The 26,761-nt window shown below is 39.2% G+C and overlaps 1 protein-coding gene across 2 annotated transcripts in view; it reads right to left on the reverse strand.

Moving 5' to 3' along the window:
- LOC306879473 (dedicator of cytokinesis protein 9-like) overlaps window positions 1–26,761 on the reverse strand; it is a 113,447-nt gene that overhangs the window by 32,318 nt on the left and 54,368 nt on the right. For both annotated transcript variants that reach the window (XM_079432447.1, XM_079432448.1), the window contains exons 4-21: window positions 19,248–19,330; window positions 17,410–17,479; window positions 14,291–14,386; window positions 12,884–13,018; window positions 11,327–11,501; window positions 9,395–9,450; window positions 8,436–8,510; window positions 8,207–8,347; window positions 7,641–7,847; window positions 6,911–7,033; window positions 6,480–6,562; window positions 6,269–6,391; window positions 5,384–5,463; window positions 5,035–5,225; window positions 4,770–4,835; window positions 4,463–4,555; window positions 3,852–3,963; window positions 3,514–3,632 (exon numbers count right to left, since the gene is read on the reverse strand). In XM_079432447.1, coding sequence (XP_079288573.1) covers window positions 3,514–3,632; window positions 3,852–3,963; window positions 4,463–4,555; window positions 4,770–4,835; window positions 5,035–5,225; window positions 5,384–5,463; window positions 6,269–6,391; window positions 6,480–6,562; window positions 6,911–7,033; window positions 7,641–7,847; window positions 8,207–8,347; window positions 8,436–8,510; window positions 9,395–9,450; window positions 11,327–11,501; window positions 12,884–13,018; window positions 14,291–14,386; window positions 17,410–17,479; window positions 19,248–19,330 — 2,028 coding nt within the window. The remainder of the gene's footprint in view (window positions 1–3,513; window positions 3,633–3,851; window positions 3,964–4,462; window positions 4,556–4,769; window positions 4,836–5,034; window positions 5,226–5,383; window positions 5,464–6,268; window positions 6,392–6,479; window positions 6,563–6,910; window positions 7,034–7,640; window positions 7,848–8,206; window positions 8,348–8,435; window positions 8,511–9,394; window positions 9,451–11,326; window positions 11,502–12,883; window positions 13,019–14,290; window positions 14,387–17,409; window positions 17,480–19,247; window positions 19,331–26,761) is intronic.

Consider the following 26,761-nt stretch of genomic DNA (forward strand, 5'->3'; position numbering starts at 1 on the left):
ACACGGCAAGTTGAGTTGATGCCAAAGAGCTCGATTTTGGTTTCATCTGACCACAACACTTTCACCCAGTTCTCCTCTGAATCATTGGCGAACTTCAGACGGGCCTGTACATGTGCTTACAAGTCCTTCACGGCGTAGTGTGTTACCAATTGTTTTCAAGGTGACTATGGTCCCAGCTGCCTTGAGATCATTGACAAGATCCTCCCGTGTAGTTCGGGGCTGATTCCTCACTGTTCTCATGATCATTGAAACTCCACGAGGTGAGATCTTGCATGGAGCCCCAGACCGAGGGAGATTGAGTTATTTTGTGTTTCTTCCATTTGCGAATAATCGCACCAACTGTTGTCACCTTCTCACCAAGCTGCTTGGCGATGGTCTTGTAACCCATTCCAGCCTTGTGTAGGTCTACAATCTTATCTCTGACATCCTTGGACAGCTCTTTGGTCTTGGCCATGGTGGAGAGTTTGGAATCTGATTGATTGATTGCTTCTGTGGACAGGTTGTCTTTTATACAGGTAACAAACTGAGATTAAGAGCACTCCCTTTAAGAGATTGCTCCTAATCTCAGCTCCTTACCTGTATAAAAGACACCTGGGAGCTAGAAATCTTGCTGATTGATAGGAGATCAAATACTTATTTAAAATAAAAATCAATTTATAACTTTTGAAATGCATTTTTCTGGATTTTTTTGTTGTTATTCTGTCTCTCACTGTTCAAATAAACCTACCATTAAAATTATAGATTGATAATTTCTTTGTCAGTGGGCAAACGTACAAAATCAGCAGGGGATCAAATAATTTTTTCCCCCACTGTAGCTCTCTATACTCCTAATACTAACACTAATACTAATTTGTGCCTACCTGTATTTAAATTATGCTAACTCTCTGAATAGAGTTAGCATGTTATGGATATAACAATGTTAATTGCTGTACCTTAACCCTTAAATGCATACCTCGGGTCTTTAGTGACCCGGTATATCATTCTCTACCCTCTCCCTACTTCATTTTTTAAAGGTAGACATTAATTAGCAAAAAATTAACTGGTTTGAATGGCTTTACTGCAGAGTAATAACTATACGCAATAAAATATAAATGTCCCTGCCATTTGATGCTGGATGTGGTGAATAAGCTGCCAGCTGCCAAAATATTGAATATGAAGTCATTGAAAATGATCGTTTTGAGAATATGGTTGAGATCGTGAATATGAGGCAGATGTTGAATGTACTGTAGAAGTGCACTCTGTCGATAACAGCGATGGTAAAATCATCTGCTCAAATTGAACCCTTTCAAGATTCAAAAGGCAACGAAATATGCTTTATTTTATTCTTCTGTAATTGTTCTTAAAATATCAAGAGAAATTTCTAGCATGTAAAGGACCATCAGCCTGTGCTATCTAGAATTTCATGACTAAACTAGATATGTTGTTTATAGAATTTTCAGAGAAATATCTGAGACAAAGTTGATTCATCAATGAAACAGTCTCCTGCGCTATTAAAGAGCAACCTCTTCCTGTGTAAAAGTGATAGTATGCAATACGTCATCTTCTCTTATCTGCAGTTCAGGTGTGGGGGAGAGGGGGGTTGCAGGAGGTGTGAATGGTGTTTTTTCAAACCTGCAGTAGAACTCATTCAGATCGTCTGCCACTTGGTGATTCTCCACAGTGCTGGGGGTTGGTGTCTCATCAATTACAAGACACCATCCCCCAGCACTGTGGAGAATCAACAACTGGCAAACTGACCCCCCTCTCCCCCACACCTGAACTGCAGATAAGAGAAGATGACGTGCGCCAGGTCTTCAAAAAGAACAAGAGAAGGAAGGCACCAGGCCCAGACGGTGTGACACCAGCCTGTCTGAAATCCTGTGCTGACCAGCTGGCCCCCATCTACACACAGATCTTCAACAGATCACTGGAGCTGTGTGAAGTCCCTTCATGCTTCAAACTCTCCACCATCATCCCCGTCCCAAAAAAACCCAAGATAACAGGACTTAATGACTACAGACCTGTGGCTCTAACATCTGTGGTCTTGAAGTCATTTGAAAAACTGGTTTTGGCTTATCTGAAGGACATCACTGGACCCCCTGCAGTTTGCCTACAGAGCAAACAGGTCTGTGGATGATGCAGTCAACATAGGACTGCATTACATACTGCAACACCTGGACAGACCAGGGACTTATGTGAGGATCCTGTTTGTGAACTTCAGCTCGGCCTTTAAAACTATCATTCCAAACCTCCTCCTGCCCAAACTGACTCAGCTCTCCGTCCCCACCTCCGTCTGTCAGTGGATCAACAGCTTCCTGATAGACAGGCAGCAGCTAGTGAGGCTGGGAAAATACAAATCCAGCACCCGTACAATCAGCACTGGAGCTCCTCAGGGCTGTGTTCTCTCCCCACTGCTCTTCTCTCTGTACACCAATGACTGCACATCTAAAGACCCCTCTGTTAAGCTCCTGAAGTTAGCAGATGACACCACACTGATCAGCCTCATCCAGGACGGTGACGAGTCTGCTTACAGACAGGAGGTTAAGGATCTGGCTGTCTGGTGCAGTCTTAACAACCTAGAGCTTAACACACTCAAAACAGTGGAGATGATTGTGGACTTCAGGAGAAACCCCCCTGCACTCCCCCCACTCACCATCATGAACAGCACTGTAACAACAGTGGAGTCATTCAGATTCCTGGGCAGCACCATCTCTCAGGACCTGCAGTGGGACATTCACATTGACTCTATCGTTAAAAAGGCCCAGCAGAGGTTGTACTTCCTTCGCCAGCTGAGGAAGTTCAACCTGCCACAGGGCTTATTGAATCCGTCCTCTGCACTTCATTAACTGTCTGGTTCAGCTCAGCTACCAAATCTGACCTCAGAAGACTACAGAGGGTAGTCCGGACTGCTGAGCGAATCATTGGTACAACCCTACCCACTCTCCAAGAACTGTACTTATCCAGAGTGAGCAAAAGGGCTGGCAAAATCACTCTGGACCCTTCACATCCAGCACACTCCCTCTTTGAACTGTTACCATCTGGTCGATGCTACAGAGCTCTGAGCACCAGAACGACACAGAAACAGTTTCTTCCCTCTTAACTCTTAACAATAAACGTGAAACATACAACACTATCACACTTTTTATTTAAATTCTTTATGTAACACACATACTTATTACATTTCAAATTTGCACCTAACATACCTGTACATACTGAATTGTCTATTTTGTATATTTGTACATTATTATTATTATTATTATTATTATTATTATTATCTGTGTCCTGTCCTGTCGCTGTCATTCTGTCGCACTGTGGAGCTACTGTCACTAAAACAAATTCCTCGTATGTGCAAACATACCTGGCAATAAAGCGAATTCTGATTAGACAAAAGATCAATAATAATTAGATGTAGATATTCACAAAGGCTCAATTGCTCTACAAAGAACAGGTACAGGTTCACATTTGCTCAGCAAATGGCTGAAATTTTTGCCAAGCACGGCATGTTTTTGTTATGACTGCGCATAGTAGATTTACCTTGCTTACACCCTCCTGGCAGCTGAGGTAACCATTTGGTAGGTTGGATGCCACAGAGATGTGCTGCTCACTCATAACAACACGGCCATCTTTAAGCAGAGGAAGCCAGGCAGAGCCCACTGACAGAGAAACAGACAGACAGTGAGAGTATGTGTGGAAGAAAATATTCACCTCATCCAAAGACTACACTTACTAATTGGTTGATGGGCATGCCTCACTCTGATAATGCTGCAAAAATGTTATGCATAATAAAACAAAAACAAAGAAGTTCCCAGAGCCCTACCCCATGCCTCAAAATATAAACACTGTCAGCAACCCAATTACCCAGCATGCTGTACCTGGGTTCTCCACTATGTCCCGCTTCTTTGTGCTGCTGTCACAGCTGATGTGGTAAAAAGTGAAGAGCAGGTGATGCTTTTCATGAAGTTGCGTGGGCAACTCAATTTTTATCTGCAAGACAAAAACACACCAACGATCTGATAAAAAAAAATGAAAAATGAAAAATGAAAAAAAAAAAAAATCTAAAATATGAAGAGATTGGTCTGAAAAATGATCAGTATATTCAATATTTACACAAAAAACATTTTATTTGGGGTTAAACAATCCTAAATAATTAAAATATATGAATGTACATTTCAGTGTACAATGATAAGCATCCTCGTATTACATGTTCCTCAAAATATTACATGAGCATACAACAATTTGAGTAAAACATTGAAATAAAAGTGTAACTTGAGTATTTCTTAGAATTTAATTGGTTAATCTGTTGTTCTACAGATGGCATTACTCAAGTTATTTGTGCAAAACCTAATGATAACATTTTTTGTTTACAATTTTTCTAAATCCTAAAACTTTTTTCAGATTGAAATTTTGAACTCCTGTTTGTCTATATGGTATATGACTTCATGATTTGCCCCCTATAAAATATATATCGCATCCCATGCATCACCTCATCATAAAACTCTGGGTTCTGCTGGTGGTGCAGTACAGCTGCATAGGCATGTTTGGTGAAGAGAGGACCTCCTGGACGACCATAGATACACTATACATAACAGTGACACACAAACAAGAGCAATTTAAAAAAAAGTTATTTGTTATTTGAGTTTTATTGCAACAAGGCAATGCAAGGAAGGACAGAAAACGAATAGGAGAAAAAGAATAGCAGAGAAGGGAACAGGATTAGGAATAGACCTTGAGTATTTATTGTATATTATTTATTTATTGTATATGAGAAAGGTATTGGGGCAGCCTTGTACCTTCAGAGGTTGGGCATCTTCTTCATCCGACTCTTTGAATTCTACACATACTGCGATGTTCCTTGCCTGAGTCACAAAAGATAAAGACCAAACGTGAGCCAGAAAACTACTTACTGTCGAATCTCTAAGGGCATGTTTTATGAGCGGAGGGTGTGAGCCTTCATTACACTGACCATCTCATATGTCAATACCTTAAGCAGAGGCTACTAATTTTTGCAAGAATATGGAAAAAGCAAGAACCTTTCAGCTGATAATGCTAATGTACCTTGGCGAAAGACTTCTGGCTGTCATATTTGAGGTGTTTGGGATAGACATAGAGATGATTGTTGTAGGTGGTGAAAGGCTGAGAGCACTTGGCAATACAGGGAACAAACTCCTCCACCTCCAACAGAACACCGTCGCTCGGCCCACTACTCTCAAAAGGCCTCACTGGGATGAAGGATGGAGTGACACAATCTAGCCAATGGTGAGGAAAAATCTGAGTTCAAGTGACCAATTCATTGCACACAAAGAGGGCACACAGTTTCAGAAAATCAAGGTGGAAAATATGACGAAAATATTAGAAAGATGTGCAGTATGTTAGAGTTACATTAACAAATATTTTGACGACTTACTAGCAACATCAGGAGGGACATTATCAATGGTAATGTCCAGGTTACCCAAGATGACAGGCAGCTTAGCCATCTTCTCAGGTCTGTTGATACAATTTTGACACACATTATCGGTTAAATATTGTATTATTAACATAAATTTGACAATACAGTAAAATAAATTTAAGAATACAAAATAATTACGTTTTTATTTATTTCATCACTTAAGCTTTAATTTAATTTAATTTACGTTTTTATCCAAACTACTGTAAAAATTATAATATTCTGAAATATAATTACAATTTAATATGATGGAAAAGTTGAATTTTCAGCAGCCATTACGCCAGTAATCAGTGTCACATGATACTTCAGAAATCATTCTAATATGCTGATTTGCTTATCAGTTATTATCAGTTATTACTGGTGCTCAATTATTAATAATGGTTTTTATTATTATCTAATATTTCTGTGTTCATTTTTGATGAATAGAAAGTTCAAAAGAACAGCATGTATTTGGAATAGAAATCTTTTGTAACATTATAAATGTCTTTACTGTCACTTTTGATAAATTTAATGCATCCTTGTTTTCAACATTGATGATAAGCATCATAACTGCATATTATAAAGGTGTGTAAAGGATCATGTAAAGGACACTAAAGACTGAATTAATGGCTACTGAAATTTCTGCTTCGCCATCACACAAATTAATTGCATTTTAAAATATATTAAAATAGCAAAACGTTATATTAAGTTGTAATAATATTTCACAATATTACTGTTTTACTGTATTTTTGATTAATAAATACAGCCTGGGTGAGCATAAGAGTCTTCTTTCAAAAATATTTAAACAGTATAAGGGACAGGAATCTCTAGTGAAGATAAGTCTGATGACATGAGGTGAAAACTGACTTCCTAAAATCCGCCAGCAGTTTGAAAAGATCCTCTTCTGAGAGTTTATTACTGTCTTGCCGGTACAGTGCGGAGAACCGAACGCTTTTATCCAAAGTCCCTGAGGCATCTTTAAACACAGGCCTGTGGAAAAGAACAAAGAGATTAAATATTGTGATTGACACAACACACAGAGAGAAGAACAGAACATTTCCAGACAGTTTTGGCTCACCGGGCTGCCCATGCAAAAGGCATCCTGTACTGGCCCAGTCTGCTGCAGGCCATCTTGGCATTCTTCAAAACCTTCTGAGCAACCTGTGAAGCAAAACACACACATTGTTCCCCACAACCGCTCCAGAGACATTTTATTAACAGTGATCTGGGCAGAAAGCACGTTCCTAGCAGTCTTGCAGGGGTTTTGGATGGTATCGTTGTATAGTTTTAGGCAGGATATTGAAGGGGTCATTGTGGGATGTGGTAGAATTGCTTGCAAGTTTATGGATCCTAAGCCCTGATAATCTTTCCTTATCCTTGTAATAACCACTTATTATTTTGACTGACAGTGTGTATTTGGTTCTTCTGTTTTGTTTGGTATATGAGTATGTGTGTTTGGGTCAGCTGTTTTGTTTCTGTATGTGTGTGTAGTTGTGTTAGGCTCATTGCCTTGCTGGAGTCGGAGCTCTTCATGTAGGGCTCAGCGCAGTGAGGAATGCCTCCCTGCAGAACTTTCTCGATTCGCGCAACCAGGAAGATGTCAGGGTGAGGACACGTCACAGAGAAGACACCCTGAAACACAAATCAGCACATAGACTTTTCTTACTGAAAATACGGTGTCAGTTATATATCCTTTTTCCAAATGAGGATGTCCCCAGATGTCCCCAAAGGGAGGTTAGATATACATAACTTCTGGGACAAATTATCCCCAAAGTATAGCTAAGTAAACACACTCACACACTTCACTTTCGTTCTACCTATCATTCTATCTTGTTCTCTCTGTCATTCTATCTACAGTATCTATCTGTCTATCTGTCCATCCATCCATCCATCTATCTATCTTGTTCTGTCTGTTGTTCTATCTTGTTCTATCTATCTATCTATCTATCTATCTATCTATCTATCTATCTATCTATCTATCTATCTATCTATCTATCTATCTATCTATCTATCTATCTATCTATCTATCTATCTATCTATCTATCTATCTATCCATCTATCTATCTATCTATCCATCCATCCATCCATCCATCCATCCATCCATCCATCCATCCATCCATCCATCCATCCATCCATCCATCCATCCATCCATCTATCTATCTATCTATCTATCTATCTATCTGACCCATCCATCCATCGATCTGCCCCTAAAAATGAACTGTTAGATTAGTCCTCTTACTTTTTTGGGGTACTGCAGCATCCCCTCCGGCAGTTCACTAAGCAATGTTTCTCCGTGAGGTGTGTCCACCCCTCCGTTTATCTGCATGCTGGGTGGTGGAATCATGGAGCAGACCAGTGGGTGATTTAGATCCACATGAAAATCGGCAGATATTTTTCGGCTGTTCTGCACATCGAACAGTGAAAGCACCACAAAGAAGGGCTCCACCTGAAGAAAACAGCAAAACTGCATCTAATCTGTACCAGAAATGTGGGTTGAGCTACAAATTGACATGTTGAACCGCTTCAACAAACAGAGGAATGTTTGCAACCACCACAGAGACACAGTATTTACACTTGTAGCACATTAAACTGGAATAGGAGAAAGCGGTTTAACATTGAAATAATTACGCATTTACCTTTATGTAATCATATACGGAGCTGACTATCAATATACACACAATTCTCCCTTACCCATGAAGTTTGGCTGGTTGCCACAACACATCGCTCATCAGAGAGAGTGATACTTAGCCAAAGAAAAGAGCTTTATAACCACAGAGCAATTGTGATTGTGCGTGTGAATCTTACGTTAGTAGTAGGTCCCTCCTCATTTTCTGCTACACAGCTCTGAAGGTTGAAGGACAGATCATTGCAGCTGACCAAAACTCTCTTCCCAAACTTCTCCTCAAACTGCTTCACGTCAGGTTCAATGCCAGACAAATCGAGTCTCTACAGGCCAAAACACACACACATAGCTTAAAACCAGTAGCTCACCCTGTGATTTAATGGATTATTTATTATTGGAGCTGTGGCTCACCTGTGTGTCAGGGTCCAGGGTAAAGAGTTTCAGACGAGTTTCACTCCTCATCTTGTACTCAATGTCTCTCGCACTCTGAAAAGCAAAAACAGGTTGCTGCTAGTTGCTAATTACCAGCTGATTGTGTTTCCTGTTCCAGCATATTGAGTGATAAAAATCATTATCTTAATTGCAATTTTGTCTTGGTTTCCAGTGGAATATCTAAAAATACTTAAAACAAGATTAGGTAAAAGTAAGCAAAATAGAACTAATTTTCAGAGAATATATCTGAAAAATAAAGGTTTTTAAATCTAAATTTAGTTAGATTTAAGATAAAAATGTTTTTTTGCATTTATTAAACAGAAGGAAGACAAGAATTACTCTGTGTGCATATGTAACAATTTGCAATTGCACAATTATGCAATATCTCTGTTTACACTGTTAATTCTTAAGTAAATTCATCATATTTTATGAATGTTTAGATATTTTCACTGAAAAATAAGACAAAAGAAATAGTGTAAATGTATTCAACATCATTAAAGTGAGATATCATCGGATGTGTGAGAAAATATTCTGACTTTAGAGAGAAGAGGCGCCTAGACGATTGATTCCAGGGAGGAGAGAGACGGCAGACAGGAGAATAAAGAGCTAGATAGAGATGGGATATGTGTGTGTGTGTCTGTGTTCCAAAGTGTGGGTGGTTCATTGTGGAATGGTTGGAAAACATTAGCCTAGAAGACTAAGGGTGTGTGGAAAAACTGTGGATGTGTAGAGAAAGGGCAGACAGCGAGGACGCCAGCGTTGAGATCATACTACAGTCAAGACACAGGAGCCGAAAACCAGTATTCACCTTTATACACACACACACACACACACACACACACACACACGCACCCTGTGAAACTGTAGATGATTGTTTGTATAATCAGCTAATCAGGAAACCATGCGTGTTTATATGTGTGTCTGTGTGTTCACAATACCTGGAAACTATCCTGAAAATTCCCTGGCGAGATGTCTGTCTTGCCCAGCTCATCATCTGTGTGAGAGAAATCCCACTTGCTGTACTGAAACACTCAAATTTATAGACATTAGTCCAAATGTCTATAAATCAACATGTAGTGACTGGGAAAACTGTCAGATAACAGTGTCAAATCATAACAACAAACATAAAAATGTGGCTGCTCAAACAGTAAAGCTGTCAAACTACATTTTATGACTAAAAAGTGAGTGGATGTAGGAGTTTCCAAGAGTGTACAGCAATACAGTTTCTAAGGTGTTCTGAACGGTTTTAAACATTCGTATTTGTATATGTGGTTATTAGACCATTTTGGGTTATTGCTAGGGTGTTGCTAGATTATTGTGGGTGGTTACTAGGGTATTACTGAAATCCGAGAGCTTTCTGACCCTCCATAGAAAGCAACGCAACTGAGACGTTCAAGGCCCAGAAAGGTAGTAAGGACATTGTTAAAATAGTCCATGTGACATCAGTGGTTCAACCTTAATGTTATAAAGCTACGAGAATAGTCTTTGTGCACAAAGAAAACAATGACTTTATTCAACAATTTCTTCTCTTCCATGTCAGTCTTCGACGTGCGTTCATGAGAGTACAACGCATGCATGTGGTGCTGCTGATGCAGGAACCAGCGTTCTCACGTAGAAACCGGATGCGCTGCATCTTGTTTACAAGCAGAGAAGACGCACGCTGTACATAAAATTACGGTTGAACCACTGATGTCACATGGACTATTTTAATGATGTCCTTACTATATTTCTTGGCCTTGCACGTGTCAGTTGCGTTGCTGTCTATGGAGCATCAGAAAGCTCTCGGATTTCATCAAAAATATCATAATTTGTGTCCCGAAGATGAATAAAGGTCTTACACGACATGAGGGTGAGTAATTAATGACAGAATTTTCATTTTTGGGTGAGCTATCCATTTAAACATGAATGTATCTGGTATGGGTTTCTAGGGTGCTGTGGGTGGCTGTTAGGGGGTCCCTAGAGTCTTATGGGTGGTTCCAATAATGGTAGGTTGCATGGGTGGTTGCCAGGGTGTTGCTACATTATGTGGCTTCTAAGGTGTTCTGAGTGATTTTAAAAAAGGTAAAAATGCTATTTCTAGGATGCTGTTGGTGGCTGCTAGGGGTTCCTAGAGTTAATATGTTCAGTATGTGGTTTCTAGGGTGTTCTGGGTTGTTGCTTTCTTTCCCATGATATTCCAGCCCCTAGATATGATTTGGGCTCCTACCTAAACGCAAGTCGAAATGATTATTTGCCCATTTTATTGTATTAATCCGTCTATTGTAAAAGCACACATCTCCTCAGCATGATTTGAGGAATCTTTCATGTCCGTAGAGCAAACATTATGAGATGAGTCAGGTGCCAAAGTTTAATTCTTAGGGTCAGAAGTTTGTTCTGATCCCAAACCCTAAGTATGACTAATAGCAACAGTCATGCTCACCTTAGCAAGCTCCACAAGTAATTAGTTACATTTGGTTCTGCACTCTGATTGGCCGACAGGTGTTTATTGTTTTATTCGAGGTGAGAAGAAAGGAATGTGCTGTCCTTTGAAACTCATCAAATGTAAATAAAGACTCCCAACCTCCTCTCTTGTGTGAAATCCAAAGGGTTTAAGAGGTGTTAAGTGTTACTGTTTGTGCATGGAGTGCACTTCAGGAGTGTTGGGCATATGGAACTATCTTTTAAAAGACGTTTAAAGAGTGGGTGGTCTCTTCAAAGAACACATACGGTACATGAAACACAACCACACCAGTTGGCTCTGCAAATAAATAGAGTATTCTATCTGTGTCAACAATCTTATATTATCATATATTAATGTATCAACACATGCCAGCGAACATACATGAAATCAGACACACACATCTGTGAAGTGCACACACTCAAACACACACCATCGTGCAGTTCTCCGTTCCTCCTCTCCTGCATGGCGAGCTCAAAGCTGCTGTGGAGGATCTTGTTGAGGGTGCTGATCCAGTCATCCATCTCTCCTTCACTGTCTGCCGCCAGAAGATATGTGCTTTTATCCTGCATCTTCAGCTCAAACGCGAAACGACGCACCTTACTGTTCTGCATGGTGACAGAGAAAGAAAGACATTTCTAGTCATGCCACTGGCAAAAATCGGAGAAACAATAGATTCTGAGAAGTAAAATCTTCACTTGATCTCCATTTAAGCTCATTGCTGTCTAGAAGAACAATCGAGACATAAGTTCTTCTTTTTTACTTTTCTTTCCTATGGGAATGTGAGCACACCCAAGGCATTGGAATGATTTTACACTTTATGAATTTATGACGAATTTACACCAGAAATGACTCTGGAAAATATATCCATCCTGCAGCAGGAGCTGAAAGCCATTTATTCCCAGATGACTGCTGATGAATATCTGGCTGCTTTGCATGTGCACCTGTTGAAATGTTTAGGTTTTGGACCTAGAAATAACTTTTATTATTTCTCTTTTGTCTGAAATGTTGAAAACAGACAAAACAGGTTGTGCATACCAATGGAGTACTTTATTCTTTCAGGATTGCGGGTGCATCGAGGAAAGTGATCACATTTGCACTCACACACACTGTGCGCACCACAGGAGAAAATGGAAATATTTGACCCTGGGAGAAATCATGCGTGAATTAGGCTGGACCTCCTCTTTTCCTCTGAGCCGCTTGCTCATTTTTTATCTTTTTATCTTTCTCCGCAACCCTGAGTAGCCCCATCTGAGGAACTGGCCATCCAAACACTGATATCCCCTTTTGGTCATGACAAAGGAAGGGACTCATGAGGATGTTATTAGAGATCTGAACTCCTTCTATAAACTGCTTTGTACTGCAGTAAATACACAAAACAAAACATTTATTCTTCTGGCACCCTTATGAACTTTAAAAGGAATGTTCTGGGTTCAATACAAGTTAAGCTGCATCGCTAAAATTTGTGGAACAATGTTGATTACTACAGAGTATCACGTTAACTTGGTTCGATCCCTCAGTAAAAAAAAGCAATAATTACAGTCAATTACAGTACAATGAGTTACAAGACCGATAAACATAAATAACATTTTCCTTACACATTGAATAAATTTGTACACATCTGACTGTCATTATTTTCCAAGAAAGCTTTTACTTACATTTTATATAATAATATTTATTTAGAAATATTTATTATTAATATATGTTTTTGGTGAGTTGTACCACTTGACATTTTAGAACCTGAACTAACCTTGTCATAAAAAGGTCAAATTATCTATTTTAAGACGTTGACACAGAGTTATGAGAGGTCTGCTGGAATATAGTATATTTTTTATGCAGGTTGGATGCACCAAATGACTTTTTGCTAAAACATATTTTGAGAATCAAATAAAAGATTAACAAATACTTCATATAGTATAGTACACATTTTTTGAGGAAAGGCCCTTTTCTTTCTTTATGACATAAGGACAGCATAACCATTACAAGTTACCTGGATGACACCCATGCAGGAGTCCAAGAAGATGGTTCCCTTGGGTTCTTTAGATATTTTCTCATCTTTGTAGAAGTTCAAGTTGTATGATCCATCTCCCAGCTGGGTCAAATGGAAATACCTTCTCTTAAAAGACTAAAGGGAAAGAAAGAGAGAATGCAAAGATCATTAAATGAAAATAGCAGATGTAAACACTCTATGTTTAGATGTTAAACTACTGACCATTCTAAAAATAACATCTTGTGGAATAGGACCATGGGAAAATGGATTAGTGAGAAGTGGAAGTTGGTAAGGCCCCACTTCCTGTCAATCGCATGGTGAGCACAAATCTGCTTCTTAGAGCAGGACTAAGGGTCAGAATTTGCTTAGCTCTATCCATGACTAAAAACAAGCAGCTGAACATAAAGCTATGCAGAAACTGCACTCCATGTCATGTCAGTGACATCAACACTTGATTCTATGGCTATGCTCGGAATGACACACAACCATACTGCTATTTTTGCAGTGTGCAGTATACATACTAAGCAAGATATGAAAATCTTCCGTATGCATGAACATTCTTCAGAACATGCAGTGTGCAACTAGAGAACATTACCATATCCCACAATGCAATACACTCTACCTGAACATTTTAGTGTGACAAATGAACTGGAAGTAATATCAACCATATTCAACCATTTCAACTTATTATTTGAATAAAATAAAGATTATTTTTGAGGTAATAACTGTGAATGCCACTTAAAGATTCTGTCATCATTTACTCACCCTCAAGCTGTTCCAATCCTGTAGTTTCTTTCTTCTGCTGAACACAAATGAAGATATTTTAAAGGATGTGGTAACCAAATAGTTGCTGCTAGCCATTAACTTGCGGAGTATTTTTTTCCATACTATGGGAGTCAACGGTTATCGTCAACTGTTTTGATAACAAAACTCTCTGAAATATCTTCTTTTGTGTCAACAAATGAAAGAAACTCATACAGGTTTGGAACAACCTGAGAGTGAGTAAATGATGACGGTACTTTCTTTTTTGTTTAAACTATCCCTTTAATTAATTAAAGAGCTACTATAACCTATCAGTGATTTTTTTCCACATACACGTATTGTTTCACTTCAGAAGACACTGATTGATCAACTGGGGTCATATGAATAACAGCTGTGTAATTTGCGAGCATGATTTCTTTAATTTTCAACTTTGAGTAGAGATTCCATTTAAGCATTCATTGTGGTGACAACAATATAGCCTACTAATTTATCAAATGTTTATCTTTGCATAATGTGTTGTGTTTTATATATTTTTAAACTGTGTACTATTCAGCATGCTACTACTTTATTTTGAACATTGATCATCTCAATCACAAATTCCTCATCATTAAATCTGAAAAGGTCATGTGTATATTGCTAACTCACCCTCATGGTAACACTGATAGCACTGTTCATGTTTGCTTTATACAGCCAGCCATGTTTGGACACGCCCCCTCTTTGAGAGCCAAATGAGGCGGCATCCTTTAGGAACCAGGGAAGAACATAACAAGCACATATAAGATCACACAGGCGCAATCATACACCCACATACTGTGACTTCATCTGTTTCTTCAAGCCTGAACAAAAACACATCGATATCTAATGCAGTTTCCCACATTAGAGCCTCTGGACGCCCTCCTCCGTGTTTCAACATGAAGTCCATTTTCACCTGACCCCCTCAATTATTCATGTTCTCTCTCATCCCTACAGGGAACAGCCTTCAAACTGTACAAACAAACTCCATCCCTAAGTGAGCGCTCAGACAGAACAGCAGACATGCAGCTGGAATTCTGGGAAATGTAGGTGAAACTCAATCAGGGAATCACAGAGTCCTGCATCTGCTCTTTCTCTAAGGCTAATGTAGTCCCAGAGGCTCCGCACAAACACATTACTAATAAGCTGTAAGCTCCTTATTATTTATTAATTCTGCTTATCAGCCAGTAAGAACAGAGAGAAGGAGAGCGAGAGAATTCATGTGTTGTAATAGTAAAAAAAGTCGTGACATATTGTCAAGTATGGTGACCCATACTCGAAATTGGTGCTCTGCGTTTAACCCATCCAAGTGCACACACACAGTGAACAAATGCACACACACACACACACCGTGAACACACACCCGGAGCAGTGGGCAGCCATGCTGCGGCGCCCGGGGAGCAGTTGGGGGTTCGGTGCCTTGCTCAAGGGCACCTCAGTCGTGGTATTGAGGGTGGAGAGAGCGCTGGACATTCCCTCCCCCCACCTACAATCACTGCCGGCCGGGGGCTCGAACTCGCAACCTTTCGATTACGAGTCCGACTCTCTAACCATTAGGCCACGACTTCCCCGGTCTTAATAGGCTGATGAAGTATGGTGCATGTACGTAGATATGGTGAATACCATTTTCTTTGCCAGTCACCATACTAAGGAAACAGGTAGAGTAAAGAAATAATAGCACATGAGTTTCTTGCGCTCTTTCATAAGTTTATCAAACAAATGTCTAGTCAGACTGAGTTTAAACAGCGAAATGTGATCAAATTCCTGGCTGCATAATGACAATAATCGCTGCAATTACATTGCTGGATTCTGAATCATATATATGGCATACTTGTTGGTTAAAAATAACATAAACAGATAGATGATAGATAGATGATTGATTGTAATTACACTGTAGTAAAAAACTTAATTACAACCCAAATTCCGGAAATGTTTTTTTTTTTATTTGAATAAAATGAAATTCAAATCAAATCACATGAGCCAATATTTAATTCACAATAGAACATAAAAAATGTTTAAATGGAGAAATTTTAAACTTTTATTCACTTTTAAATGAGCTCATTTCAAATTTGATGCCTGCTACAGGTCTCAAAAACGTTGGCACAGGGGCAACAAAGGGGCTGAAAAAGCAATAAATTTTGAAAAGATTCAGCTGGGAGAACATCTAGCAACTAATTAAGTTAATTGACATCAGGTCTGTAACATGATTAGCTATAAAAGGGATGTCTTAGAGAGGCAGAGTCTCTCAGAAATAAAGATGGGCAGAGGCTCTCCAATCTATGAAAGAGTGCGCAAAAAGATTATGAAATACTTTAAAAACAACATTCCTCAACGTCAAATTACAAAGGCTTTGCAAATCTCATCATCTACAGTGCTTAACATCATCAAAATATTCAGAAAATCTGGAGAAATCTCTATGCGTAAGGGACAAGGCCGAAGACCTTTGTTGGATGTCAGTGGTCTTAAGGCCCTCAGACGACACTGCATCACTCATCGACATGATCCTGTCGTTGACATTACTAAATGGGCCCAGGAATACTTCCAGAAACCACTGTCGGTAAACACAACAACGTGCCATCTGCAGATCCCAACTAAAGCTCTATCATGCAAAAAGGAAGCCATATGTGAACATGATCCAGAAGTGCCGTCGTGTCCTGTGGGCCAAGGCTCATTTAAAATGGACTGTTTCAAAGTGGAAAAGTGTTCTATGGTCAGACGAGTCCAAATTTGACATTCTTGTTGGAGATCACGGACGCCGTGTCCTCTGGGCTAAAGAAGAGGGAGACCTTCCAGCGTGTTATCAGCGTTCAGTTCAAAAGCCAGCATCTCTGATGGTATGTGGGTGCATAAGTGCATATGACATGGGCAGCTTGCATGTTTTGGAAGGCACTATGAATGCTGAAAGGTATATAAATGTTTTAGAGCAACATATGCTCCCCTCCAGACGACATGTATTTCAGCAGGACAATGCAAAACCACATACTGCAACTATTACAACAGCATGGCTTTGAATGGGACCAAATTCCAACACCAAAACTCCAGAAACTCATAACCTCAATGCCCAGATGTCTTCAAACTGTTTTGAAAAGAAGAGGAGATGCTACACCATGGCAAACATGCCCCCGTCCCAACTATTTTGAGACCTGTAGCAGGCATCAAATTTGAAATGAGCTCATTTTGTGCATAAAATTGTAAAATTTCTCAGTTTAAACATTTGTTATGTTATCTATGTTCTGTTGTGAATAAAACATTGGCTCATGTGATTTGAAATTCTTTTAGTTTTCATTATATTCAAATAAAATAAAAAACGTCCCAACATTTCCAGAATTCGGAGTTGTAGAGACAAAATTGTTCTCCATGCTACAACATTGTCAACAAATGTTAAAATAGCTAATATTTTTCGCTCTTTGTTATCATAATTTGAAACATAATTCTGGGCTCTGGGTTCATAATTCTTGGTTCTCAGCGCTATCAAAATAAAAGTCTTCTCACAATATAATAAAAATAGTAATTCTGTCATAGTAATATTCATAGCTTTATAGACTGAGAATGTAAAAAACTGTACATAAAAGTATTTTGAGATGAAAAATTAAGAAAACATTTCTAAGATAGTTTTAACATGATTTTCATATAACAAAACAAAAAAAAATATGTTAGTTTCACTTAAATCAACCCCTGCTACAAGTGTTTTTTGTTTGTTTGTTTGTTTTCCCAGAGAAAACAGTGAGGAACCATGGGCAATTGACCCTTACCTCCTCCTTATCTGCATCCTCATCCACCTCAAATACATGACTGGCTAGTTTCTCTGGCCGAGGAACTTTACTGTAAAGGAGTAAAGGAACAAAATACAAAAAACAAACATAAGACACATAGACTTTTACATTTTTTGCCTGTGCAGAAGTCAACATCACAATGCTAGAATACTGAGGGGTGGTTGCCTGAGTGTTGCTAGCATTTTCTAAGGTGTTCTGAGTGGTTTTTAGTGGGTGGCTATGTGGTTTCTAGGTGAAAAAATCTCAACAAGCTAAATGATCATTCATGTCTGTAGCACATATTGTAGGTCTAACAAAAAGGTTACTTTTTTTAAAGGACCCTGTTGCTCTTCACTCACACAGCTGATGCAAAACACAGATGTGTTGCACATGTGCACATGCCAGTGTTTGACTACTGTATGTGTGTTCAAGGAAACTGCATTAGCAGAACTTTCATGAAGGAGTAGTGGGCGGATCGTAATGGTGCTCATGATGATGATGATGATGGAGTTTCATGTACACAGCACACATTATCTCGGTCTCCTCCATCACCATCATCCCTCCTGCTTCCTCTGCGACCTTTACCAAATGCCAGACACTGGCTGTCTCCTGATCTCCACAATGTGATTTGCCAGTTATTGACCGCTAAAACATAATTGCTCCATCAGTTAGTTGAGACAGGAAGTGACATCAGTGGTTGCTGCCCTGTCCTGAAACAGGTGGAGTTTTTATGTACTGAATGACAAAAGAGAGAGGAAGAGAAAGCAAAAGAGAGGAGGAAATGGGCTGCTGATGGGTTGCTGTTGTGTGAAGAAAGGAGCATTTACCGATTTAGCTCTAGAGGAGACCTCGCTGTCAACAAAGGGGCAGGACAGGATGAGGACACTTGATAAAATTAGTGAGTAAAATCACACACGCACACACACTCACACTCAAACACACTGGGCAAACAATGACTCTTTGGCTCTGTTCCAATACCTAATGAGCTGCCTTGCTGTCAACTACCTGCATAGTCAGCTGCTTTCTAAGTAGAGGTCAACCGATATATCTAAAAGTGCAGAGTGGCTAATTGGTGATATAATCGCCAATTTATCACACTGTTTAATTTAAAGATAGTAAATAGAATATACATAACAATAGTAAGCAAAATGTGATAATTATTTTCAATTAGATACGTTAATCAATTTTAAAATAAAATTTATATTAAATTATCAAAAAAAATTTAATATATATAATATGCATTAAATGATTCTCAGAGCTGTCGAAATAAAATGTCCTGCTTCCAAAACCTAAAGACCAAACAGAAAAATTACTACTAATAATTTAAAAACCTCAAATATCGGCCTATTTATCTACTTTGCAATATGTCAGTCAACCAAACTACTTCTATGATATCACACTAAATATAATAATTTGATTTAAATATTTACTACATATTCAATGACTTGTTAAAATGACATATATATGTGTATTTGTAAATGATGAAGATATGAGTATTACTTGTATTACTAATAATACAAATGGAAAAAAATACTTTCCATTTACTTTCCTTATTTAACATTTCTGTTTAATAATTTATTTGCACTGTCCAAATAAATAGCACTACCCAAATAAAAGTCCTGGTTCTGTCAAATTTAAAGTCCTGCTTCTGATATTTGTAGGCCAAACAGAAAACTTTAAAAATTATCTGATGCCAAAAATGTAAAAATGCCAAATATTGGCCAACATATCGGTCAACCACTTGTGATGTACAACAAAGACTTAAAATAACTATCTTCGCCTCTTTCCATTGCTTGTCTCTTTCTTTAGATAACTTTTAGCAGTCATGTGGTCCTTACTTTGGAAGTTGGCGGAAGTCTCCAGAATAATCTTCATACTTGTAGCTCACCACATGCCAGTCTGAATTGTAGGTCTTGATGCACTGTAAAAGAAAAAAAAATCAAATATGTCTGTCTTCTCTCTACGGTCAAATGGAAAGCACATAAACACATATGCCAACAAACACACACACAAGGACCCAAAATCCCAAAAAGGCTAGTACACTACCAGTGATCTAATAAGAATCATGCTTTCCAAAGCAATCTGTGGCAACAGTTTTTTAGAAAATAATTTCCTGACTGTTTCCCTGTGGTAATCACTGTTAAAGCTGTCACCACACTGCACCACAAACAGACACTAATATATCCTCTGGGCATTACATTAAAGCAGACTCGATTCTATTTGCTTTGTTGGCAAGGCAAGCATTCAGTCCTTGGCAGTTCTTAAAGGGATAAAATGAAACTAAAAGCCTCTAAAACCCAAAACGGCTTTCTCACTCTTATTTTAAATCCAATTAATGGAGAGGAAGAGAGGAAGGCAGCGAGAGAGTAGATGAGTTGACAAAGTAGATTTAAGACCTTTCTGAACAAAATATTTACGTGTTTATTCTGAACTAACCGTATCTGTACTCCATCAGTTACTTTTATTTGTCCTTTGGGGTTTTTTCCTCTCTTTTTTTTCTTTGGGGTAAAATCTATATATGCAATGTAAATAATATATATATATAAAATGTGAAAATCTTTTTATTTACATTACACACACATATACATACATATATATATATATATATATATATATATATATATTGTGTGTGTGTGTATATCTACATATACTGTATATATATGGTGCCGCACATGGCAGCCATTGTGCTTGGCTCTCCAGTTGTTTTAGTGTTTTTGTCAGTTTTTCCTGTTTTTTTTGTCTAAAGCCTGGCTCACACTACAGGATTTTTAGCCTGATTTCGTCCTCCCAAGAATCGGAGGAAAAATCTTGTCGAGCACCTCAATCGGTCCCGATGTTCGGCGCGGATTATCTGGTAATGTGTGGCATTCACAGATCGAACCTTGCACCTCCTGATCTGCTCGCACACAAATCGGGGCCACCCCGATCATATCAAATATGTTTGATATTTCGGATTTAAATAGGGATGATGACGGCTATATGATTACGTCACGACCAATGCACGACCACAAAACAGCTGCTGTAGGGCTCCGTTGGATAGTGGAGACGGAGGAAACGGCTTCTTGAAGTTTTGTAGTAACACTGTCTGTATAATGTGTCGAAAACGTATCACAACCGTGAGGAGAAAGAGAAGCGCTGGGATGAAATCGCCTCGGTTTTGAACGTACTGGGTGAGTGCAGAAAGCTGCTAGAATGCTAGCTAACATATGTAAACATTGCTGACAAGCTGCTGCGTGAGATCACGTGAGGCGCTCCATCTGACATGATAAACTTAATAATATCTTGTAGTGTGTTGCGCCACCATATTCAAATCTTATAGTGTGTGCATGTTTAAGATTTGAGGGAAGAAAATCTGCGAAGATTCTCCTTATGTGCGTGCTGCAGTCAGATTTCATTATCGGTTAGGATTTTAAAACTCCTGTAGTGTGAGCCAGACTTAAGGGACTGTTCACATATCGCGTCTTTTGCACACTCAAGTTCGTTATTTCAAATGTAGACCCGCGGTATGCACGCTCATAATGGAAGCAACACGGTCGCGGTGCGACACGCTCGTTTTTTCCAGGCGCGTCCGCTCCGCATCGAGATAAAAACATCTCAACCTTTCAGAATGCCGCAAGCGCACCGCAGGTCACGTGACAAGAACCAACCAATCAGCTTCCTCACCTTTTCCATTACTTTGAAACCTCAGCAGAAAAATGGAGGAGCAGCTCATCATTGCGGTCCAGGGATGGATGGTGGAAATCCATTGCTGAAATTCCCTTGTTGTAACGGAGAGCGCATCTGATGGTTGCTTAGCAACGACAGATGCCTCCGGAGCGCAACCGCCCAAGCGCTTTGGAAAAAAGGAGAAAGCGGCACGCCTAGCATTTTCCACGCGTTTTAGGCGCGATATGTGAACGGCCCTTAACACGATCAGTTTCACCAAGGAAGAACTGCTGAACATTCGGCAGAACACACCACAAAATCTCCAACCGGTTTTGATTATTCGGATGTTTTGCTGAACATTGTAGTCGGCGGAGCTGCAGCGCTGTTTAGACGCTTTAGGACGCGCAGACGGGGGAAGAGAGACGGCGTGCTCGTGAAGCTCAGACAGCGTGGATTTCGAATGCCATTGCCTAGCATCCATCTGGCAAATCTCCGCTCTCTACACAACAAAACGGACGAGCTCCTTCTGCTTTCCTGTTTTAACAAGGACTTTTCAAACTCTGCTGCTCTGTGTTTCACGGAAACCTGGCTGAACGACACCATTCCAGACAGCGCCTTACATCTGCCTAATTTCTCATTGATCAGAGCAGATCGCGATGCACAATCAACGGGGAAATCGCGCGGCGACGAGACATGTTTCTACATCAGTGAGAGGTGGTGTACACATGTAACAGTGTTAAAGAAGATGTGCTGTTCAGATCTAGAAACACTCTTCATTAACTGCAAGCCGTTCTATTCGCCGCGGGAGTTCTGCTCGTTCATTCTCGTGAGTGTCTACATTCCACCACAAGCGCACGTGAGCACAGCTTTACAGAAACTCACTGATCTGATCACAGAGAGTGAGCAACAACACCCGGACTCTGTTTTAATCATTCTCTGTTTTAATCATTCTCGGGGACTTTAATAAAGCAAATCTCTCCCGCGAACTGCCAAAATACAGACAGCATGTTACATGTCCCACCAGAGACAGTAATATATTGGACCACTGTTACACAGCGATAAAGGACGCATATCATTCTGTTCCACAAGCAGATTTAGGACTCTCTGATCACTGTTTGGTTCATCTTATTCCAACCTACAGGCAGAAACTTAAATCTGTTAAACCTGTATTAAGGACTGTAAAGAGATGTACTAATGAGACAGTACTAATGAGATTGTTATAAATTAGATGAGTCCTGGTAGGAATGCACATATCCTCACAGAAACTGATATATGATGTTACAGTCTCTGTGAGCTCGTCCAGATCATCAGCAGCTTCAAAAACACATGCATTCCTACCAGGACTCATCTAATTTATAACAATGACAAACCGTGGTTCACTGCTCTGTCAGGCCAAAGAAGATGCTTACAGGAATGGGGATAGAGTCTTGTACAAACAGGACAAATACACACTGGAAAAGGAGATCAGAGTGGCAAAGAGGAATTATTCAGATAAGTTAAGGATCCAATTTTCTTTCAGTGACACAGCTTCAGTGTGGAAAGGTCTGAAAGACATCACCAATTACAAGACACCATCCCCCAGCACTGTGGAGAATCAACAACTGGCAGACGATCTTAATGAGTTCTATTGTAGGTTTGAAAAAACACCATTCACACCTCCTGCAATCCCCCTCTCCCCCACACCTGAACTGCAGAAAAGTGAAGATGACGTGCGCCAGGTCTTCAAAAAGAACAAGAGAAGGAAGGCCCCAGGCACAGACGGTGTGACACCAGCCTGTCTGAAATCCTGTGCTGACCAGCTGGCCCCCATCTTCACACAGATCTTCAACAGATCACTGGAGCTGTGTGAAGTCCCCTCATGCTTCAAACGTTCCACCATCATCCCTGTCCCAAAGAAACCCAAGATAAAAGGACTACAGACCTGTGGCTCTAGCATCTGTGGTCATGAAGTCATTTGAAAAACTGGTTTTGGCTTATCTGAAGGATATCACTGGACCCTTACTGGACCCCCAGCAGTTTGCTTACAGAGCAAACAAGTCTGTGGATGATGCAGTCAACATGGGACTGCATTACACACTGCAACACCTGGACAGACCAGGGACTTATGTGAGGATCCTGTTTGTGGACTTCAGCTCGGCTTTTAACACTATTATTCCAGACCTCCTCCTGCCCAAACTAACTAAGCTTTCCGTGCCCACCTCCATCTGTCAGTGGATCAACAGCTTCCTGAAAGACAGGCAGCAGCTAGTGAGGCTGGGAAAATACACATCCAGCTCCCGCACCATCAGCACTGGAGCTCCTCAGGGCAGCGTTCTCTACCCACTGCTCTTCTCCCTCTACACGAACGACTGCACCTCTAAATACCCCTCTGTCAAGCTCCTGAAATTTGCAGACGACACCACACTGATTGGCCTCATTCAGGACAGTGACGAGTCTGCTTACAGACAGGAGGTTAAGGAGCTGGCTGTCTGGTGCAGTCTTAACAACCTGGAGCTCAACACGCTCAAAACTGTGGAGATGATTGTGGACTTCAGGAGAAACCCCCCTGCACTCCCCCCACTCACCATCATGAACAGCACTGTGACTGCAGTGGAGTCATTCAGGTCCTGGGCACCACTATTTCTCAGGACCTGAAGTGGGACATTCACACTGACTCTATTGTGAAAAAGGCCCAGCAGAGGTTGTACTTCCTTTGCCAGCTGAGGAAGTTCAACCTGCCACAGGACTTGCTGAAACAATTCTACTCTGCCATCATTGAATCCATCCTCTGCACTTCAATAACTGTCTGGTTCAGGTCAGCTTACAAATCTGACCTAAGAAGATTACAGAGGGTAGTCCGGACTGCTGAGCGAATCATTGGTACAACCCTTCCCACTCTCCAAGAACTGTACTTATCCAGAGTGAGCAAAGGGGCTGGTAAAATCACTCTGGACCCTTCACATCCAGCACACTCCCTCTTTGAACTGTTACCGTTTGGTTGACGCTACAGAGCTCTGAGCACCAGAACAACCAGACACAGAAACAGTTTCTTCCCTCAGGCAATCCATCTCATGAACACTTGAACTCTTAACAATAAACATGAAACACACAACACTATCATACTTTTTTATTTTTATTTTACACACATACTTGTTACATTTCAAATTTGCGCCTAACATACCTATACATACCGAATTGTCTATTTTTGTATATTTGTACATTATTTATTTTATTTTATTTTTTATTTTTATTTTTTATTATCTGTGTCCTGTCCTGTTGCTGTCATTCTGTCGCACTGTGGAGCTACTGTCACTAAAACAAATTCCTCGTATGTGCAAACATACCTGGCAATAAAGCTCATTCTGATTCTGATATATGTAAATAAAAAGATTTTCACATTATCTGGACAAAACAGAGTTGTTCTTATGAAGCTGTTTGTTTGTGTGTGTGCATTGTGGTGTTCTGAGTGGTTACGACACTGTAATATAATACCACTTTCATTTTATCACACAAACTCTTTTTTAAAGGTTAATTGAATTATCTAATGTAGAAAAAGTTGACCCTGAATAAATAAATAAATACAATATTTAATAAAGTCAATGTTTAGGCTATTTAGTATGAGCAACTTAAAATATGAGCAAGAATGTCAGGTTTTGAGAGGGGGGTCAAACTAACAGGCTGCAGAGCAGATAACTGACCACCAATGTTCCCTCTAATTTTCTTTCTTGCTGAGCATAACTTTTCTCTATTGGGCCGACATTTCAGCCACCTGAGCAAAAACATTCTTTATACCAAACCTGTACAGAGCACACACAAAAAAGTGTGTAACTGTTAAAGTTTGTAAGGCTCATCAAGGCTGTATCTATTTGATAACAAATACAAAATAATATTTCACAAAATAATATTGTGAAATATTATTGCAATTTAAAATAACAGTTTTCTATTTTAATATACTTTAAAATATAATTTATTCCTGTGAAGCAAAGCTAAATTTTCAGTGTCACAATGATCCTTCAGAAATCATTCTAATATGCTCATTTATAATCAATGTTGGAAAAAGTTATGCTGCTTAATATTTTTTGGGACCTGTGATATTTTTCAGGATTCTTTGAGAAATAAAAAGTTAAAAAGAACAGTGTTTATTCAAAATAGACATTTTGTGTTACAATATACACTACTATTCAAAAGTTTGGGGTCAGTAAATGTTTCTTCCTTATTTATTTTATTTTTTTTAATTAATACTTTTATTCAGCAAGGATGTTTTAAATGGATAAAAAGTGATAGTAAAGACTTCTATTGTTAGAAAATATTTATATTTTTAAATAATGCTGTTGTTTTTAACTTTTTATTAGCCTAATCAAAGAATCAAAGAAAAAAGGTTCTAAAAAAAATATTAAGCAGCACAACAGTTTCAACACTGATAATAAATCAGAATATTAGAGTAATTTCTGAAGGATCATGTGACACTGAAGTCTGGAGTAATGATGCTGAAAATTCAGCTTTGCATAACAGGAATACACTATATTTTAAAATATATTAAAATAGAAAACCAATATTAGAAATTACAATAGCCTAAGAGTTCACAATATTACTTTTTTTCAGTATTTTGATCAAATAAATACAGCCTTGATAAGCATAAGTGACTCCATTAAAAAACAAGTTCAATTATTTAATAGGCTTATAATAAAGGCCTAACATAATATAATAGAGATCCGTAAGTTAAATATATATAAATACAAAAAAGTGAACATGTGAATTCTTATATAGCTATCTAAACATCCCTCAAGTACAGTTTGCACAATACACATGTGTGTGACTGTAAATGTCTCAGAGTTTTGTTACCGTTCTGTGCTCATCATCCTCCATTTCCAGCACTTAATCGAGCCACTCGTCTTTAATACATGAGGACGTGTTATTTCACATATCATTGCGCTGGCTCTCGATTTGAACTATTTTGATGCAACCATATTCGGTTTCTACAGAGACTCATTTGGCGCATATCATTCTCTTTCTATGAAACCTCTAAACCGCATTCACCGGTTCTAACTCTATGGCAGCACCAGCTCTATAGCGGTTTACCAGAGCGTGCGCACAGCTTAAAGGGAACACTGCTGACCACCCATAAATCCTTTGCACTTTATAATGTGTTTTTGGTTAAAAGCATGAGAACTTTCAAGCACATGCAAATATTTACTATTCAGAATTAGATGTTTTCGCTCTATTTCAGGGGTCACCAGACTTGGTCCTGGAGGGCCAGTGTCCTGCAAAGTTTAGCTCCAACCCTAATTAAACACACCTGAAGCAGTTAATCAAGGTCTTACAAGGTATACTTGAAACTTCCAAACAGGTGTGTTGAAGTTGAAGCTAAACTCTGCAGGACAACGGCCCTCCAGGACCAAGTTTGGTGACCCCTGCTCTGTTTAGTGTTTTGAATACTTTTTGTTAAAACAAACTGTTACCATTAGTGCGATTAGTGTTTGATAAAGAAGTTTCTTCAATTTTACGGCATCAAAGGGATAGTTCACCCAAAAATAGTTCCTTTGTGTTCAGCAGAACAAAGACATTCATACAGGTTTGGTACTACTTGAGGGTGAGTAAATGATGACAGAATTTTCATTTTTGGCTGAACTATCCCTTTAATTTCTACAAAATTGTTCCAGTGCATAGTTCCGGGTACTCTAAATAATCTTTTATGTTTGTGCAACTAACTGATGCACAAGTTAAGCAG

The sequence above is a fragment of the Barbus barbus genome, assembly GCF_936440315.1.
Source record: "Barbus barbus genome assembly, chromosome: 13".
Lineage (NCBI taxonomy): Eukaryota > Metazoa > Chordata > Actinopteri > Cypriniformes > Cyprinidae > Barbus > Barbus barbus.